General features: G+C 42.8%; 1 protein-coding gene across 1 annotated transcript; it reads right to left on the bottom strand.

Annotated features, from left to right (window-relative positions):
• Nucleotides 1–6: 6 nt before the first annotated feature.
• Nucleotides 7–3,618, bottom strand: LOC123255559 (replication protein A 32 kDa subunit-like; the record flags this gene model as incomplete). Its single annotated transcript, XM_044684332.1, has 3 exons — nucleotides 7–75; nucleotides 836–930; nucleotides 3,496–3,618. Coding segments are annotated over 3 exons (287 nt in total), but the record flags the coding sequence as incomplete, so codon positions are not given.
• Between the last annotated feature and the right edge of the window lie 655 nt (nucleotides 3,619–4,273).

The following is a 4,273-nucleotide window of genomic DNA, read 5'->3' as shown; positions in this document are numbered from 1 at the left end:
TCTGTGGATTTGAAGTGGTCGTCGTCCACAGTGGAATAGATGTGACCTTCGTTGCTGAGAAAATCAACAGCTTGCCTAGAGGGGAGCCAGAACACAAACTCAGCTCACTTCAGTTAACATGAAAGAGAGAGAAGGTGGCCAGAGGCCTCCCCTCACTTCCTGTAGCTACAGACCATGGCTGAGCTATGGCCTTGGTCAAGGCAGAGTTTCTAAGGCAAGTCTGAATCCAGGTCTCTTATGGGGCAAGGCAAAGGCTGTGAAATTTCTGTGGCTGAGCAGAGTTCAGAGCCACTGTGGACTGGCTGCAGGATGAACTCCAAGCAGTGTGGTCTAGTGGAAAAAGTGTGGACCTTGGCCTCCCTCACCTCCTAGCTGTGAGATTTGAGGCAAGTTCCTTCTCTCTTGGTTTCACTTTCCCCATCTTTTAAAATGGGGAGAATGCCTGCATTCTCTATTTGTGGGGACTATGAGGACAGCCCTTAAAAGTGCTGTAGAAACAGGGCAGAAGCTCATTACATGCAGGTCAGGAAGGTGCAGTAAAAGCCCTTTCTTGATCCTCTGCCTCAAGTGCTCACTGTTTAACACCCCCAGGCAGGATCTCTGCTCTCGCCCGCCCACCCAGAAGGCCTCTGTCACCTCCTTTCAAATCTCTGAACAAAACTCTAATGCTGGCGTGCAGAACATCTTCCGGGGTCTGAAGCTGTGATCACCCCTAGACCTGCTCTGTGACAGGTCCCAGCCAGATGAGGCCTTCACCACCCAAACTTGATGTGATGCCCTCAGCAGCTCATACGTGCGTGTGCAGGCCTGGCTGGTGGGAAACCAGAACACTTACTTGATTACAGACACATTCAAGTTGTGCAGCTGAGCCTTGAGATCCTGAAAATTCATGCCTTCTGGCCTTGGGCAAGCTTTAATCAAATTCAGTACCTGTAGAGAGAACCATCAACATCTGATCAGGAAATTCTACTATAAAAAAACTGACATCTTTCCCCAGATGAGAAAATCAGTGAAGCCATCTGGAATCCCTGGTATGACAACAGGACAGAACACCTACTATGTGCACTGTTATGATAATCCTGATGTTATGAGGGTCTGAAGTTGGGTAGAATGGGTGAACCCCAAGTGAAACACTTAAGTTGTAGTAGTGAAACACAAAGGGTCCCACAGCAAAAGTTGTTGTTAAGATATGTTGAATTTGCTGAACCCAACTTCAGATATAACAGTGTCACAGAATAGCCAGTCAGATAAACAATCTGTTGTTAGAATTATACAGCTACTTCTCTAACTGACTTTCTGGCCTAAATTGGGTAACGCTAGATTGACTACGAATTATACTTTGCTATAAACTAACACAATTCTCCTCTTCCCTGAAATATCCCAAGGATATAATCAACTAAGCCCTAAGATTAGAGATGACACGAAATCTAGATAAGTTTGATGATTTAATGTTAATAGGCTTAGGAAGGGAAGCAGGGATAACAGCTGGGAAGGAGAGGGAAACAGGAAATCCTTAAGTAAGTGAGGCTAATAATGCTAATGATGGTATTTGGATTGATGATGGTCAGGCTTGCCAGTTGCCAGTCTGGTTGGGCCAGACTCACCTCAACCTAAATCAAGTTACTCTGCTGTTAGATATTGTTTCTTCTTGGTGATTAAATCAGGATTAGGTTATTCAAGATGAGGTTAACTCAGGATCAGGGACAGTGAAATTGGTTGGTGTAGGTTGCTGGTAAATTAAGTTGACCTATGGCCTACCCTTACCAAAAAAAAACCACCCACTCCAAACCCAATCTCCAAATTGAGATTCTTCCTCAGTTCAAATCCTTCCTTATGTACCTGAGTCTCAATTGCCTTGGCACTTGCCACCTCCTGCCAGGCTCGGTTCATTCTATGTTCTAATCAGGTAACTGTCCATCATCTTGATTTCCATATTGCTGTGCAATTTATCATTACAGCACCCCATGCTGGGTGTGATACACAGACCCTGCCCTCCAAGAATTTGAAATCTATTACATAGAGGGGACAATAAGACTGCCTGGGATAAACCACGCAAAGTCATTCTAAGTGACCTGAGAGTGCTAGAACAAAGTATTATGCGAGGATGGACAGTTAGTGGCTCAATACATAGGGGACTAGACCTGGACACAGAAAGTTTTGGGTTCAAATATGGCCTCAGACATTTCTTAGCTGTGTGATTTGGGGCAAGTCATTTAACTGTGACTGTCTAGCCCTTTGCCAATCTTCTGTTTTAGAAATGATACCAAGACAGAATGTATTTAAGCAAATAATAAAATAAAGTGGATGGTACTGGGGGCAAGGGTAAGTTTAGATGGAAGTAGAGGAAGTGGAGTGGGAAAGAAGGGATGGATTAAGGGACTACATAGGTTACAACAAAAACAAAGATCAGCTTGGTGCTAGAGAGAGTAAGAACATTAGGAGGATGGGGAGTTGGAGGGGAGAGGAGCATCTCAGAGTACCAAATACAAAGTTTGGTGCAATTGAGAGAAGTCTAAAAAGCAACCATGCCATTGGGAAGAAGTAAGAGATAAGGAGAAGAGACATCTGGAGCTCCGGTTGTCAAAAGGGTCATCAACATAAATACTGGAATCCTAAGAATGATGGTGGGTTTCTTTGATACTGACATCCTGAGGTTCCTACCATCATGGCATCTTTATGCATCTTCTGAGGAATCCTACATGGTCTCCACATATGAATGGGAGGCAACTTGCAAGAAGAAAGCCTCCAAGCTTGCATTTTGTCTCAGCAAGTTAATTTTTAAAAAATTAAACCACAAACATAATGGAATCTTGTATTCTCCCTTTTTAAAAAATTATACCAGAAATGCTGGTGATGGAATACTATTGTGCTCAAAGGAATAATAAACTGAAGGAATTCCACATGAACTGGAAAGACCTCCAGGAATTGATGCAGAGTGAAAGGAGCAGAACCACGAGAACATTGTACACAGAGACTGATACACTGTGGTAAAATTGAATGTAATGGACTTCTGTACTGGCAGCAATGCAATGACCCAGCACAATTCTGAGGGATTTATGGTAAAGAATGCTACCCATATTCAGAGGAAGAACTGCAGGAGTGGAAACACAGAAGAAAAGCAGCTGCTTGAACACATGGGTTGAGGCAGACATAATTGGGGATTTTGATTCAAAACTACCACACCAATGCAATGATCAACAATTTGGAAATAGGTCTTGATCAATGACATGAGTGGAAATGCGCATAGGCCAGGGGTGGGGGGAGGGCGAGGGGTGAAGGGGAAAGTAGGAGCATGAATCATGTAACCATGTTAATTTTTCTAAAAAATGAATATTAATAAATATTAAAAAAAATTATACCAAAGAAAAGGGTAGAGAGAAAGAATGATTCAGATATAACAGTGGAACATGCAGAATGGTATTACTCTATTATAATCCATTGCCACATGAGCCAAGGTGGTGGTGTTTTCTCTCTAGTGACACAAGTGGGCCTTACCTGGTTCTGGGTTACAGTGAGGCCATTGGCTGGCATAAAATTGTTCCCACTAAAGCTGTTTCCTCCAAAGCCTCCTGTATCTCCTATTCCAGAAGTGTTGAGAGATGGTCTTCCTGCCAAGGGCTTTAAAAATTAAAAGAAACATTAGAATACTGTGTTGGAGGAGTCAAGAAATTGAGTTCTAATCCTAGCTCTGCCACTAAATTCCCTGTGTGGCCTTCCACTCTCTGAACCCTGAGTTCTCACCTCTGTAAAACTTGAAAGGATTAGATTTGACAGATCCTAGCCTCCCTTTCAACTCTGACAATGGTCTATGACCCTGGCAGACTCATTAATTAACCCTCCATTTACTTTATCAAAGAAGCCTTTGGCTAAGAGTTATAGGTTCAACAAGTTAAGCCAAGTGTTTCCTGTTGCATGTCTTTGGGTTTGGGAGGGTAAATTTGAAGTAATTCTGGGAAAGCCCCATCAGAAAAAGGGAAAGAAAGATTCTCAGCCAGCTCCTTTAAGATGTGTACAATCAGGTGAGGTCCCTGTCTCAAGATGCTAGGCAAGGTATATAGAATAGCAAGTAGAGAAAAGAAGAGTTAGGTTTTGTTGTTGTAGTTGTTTTGGTTTTAAAATGGAAAGGCCTTTGGTTATAAAAGGTATACAAATTGGTAAAAACCTCCCATGAACAAACAATTGTGAAACCTTGGACAATATGATTTCAGAGGCAGGGTGAGTCTGAAAAGGATGGGGGAGGACTTAGCAGATTGTAAGCTCAATTGGAGGCCAC

The sequence above is a fragment of the Gracilinanus agilis genome, unplaced genomic scaffold (genome assembly GCF_016433145.1).
Source record: "Gracilinanus agilis isolate LMUSP501 unplaced genomic scaffold, AgileGrace unplaced_scaffold48631, whole genome shotgun sequence".
Taxonomy (NCBI): Eukaryota; Metazoa; Chordata; class Mammalia; order Didelphimorphia; family Didelphidae; genus Gracilinanus; species Gracilinanus agilis.
Note: the sequence above shows the minus strand (reverse complement) of the source record. Positions and strands in the feature narration are given on the sequence as shown.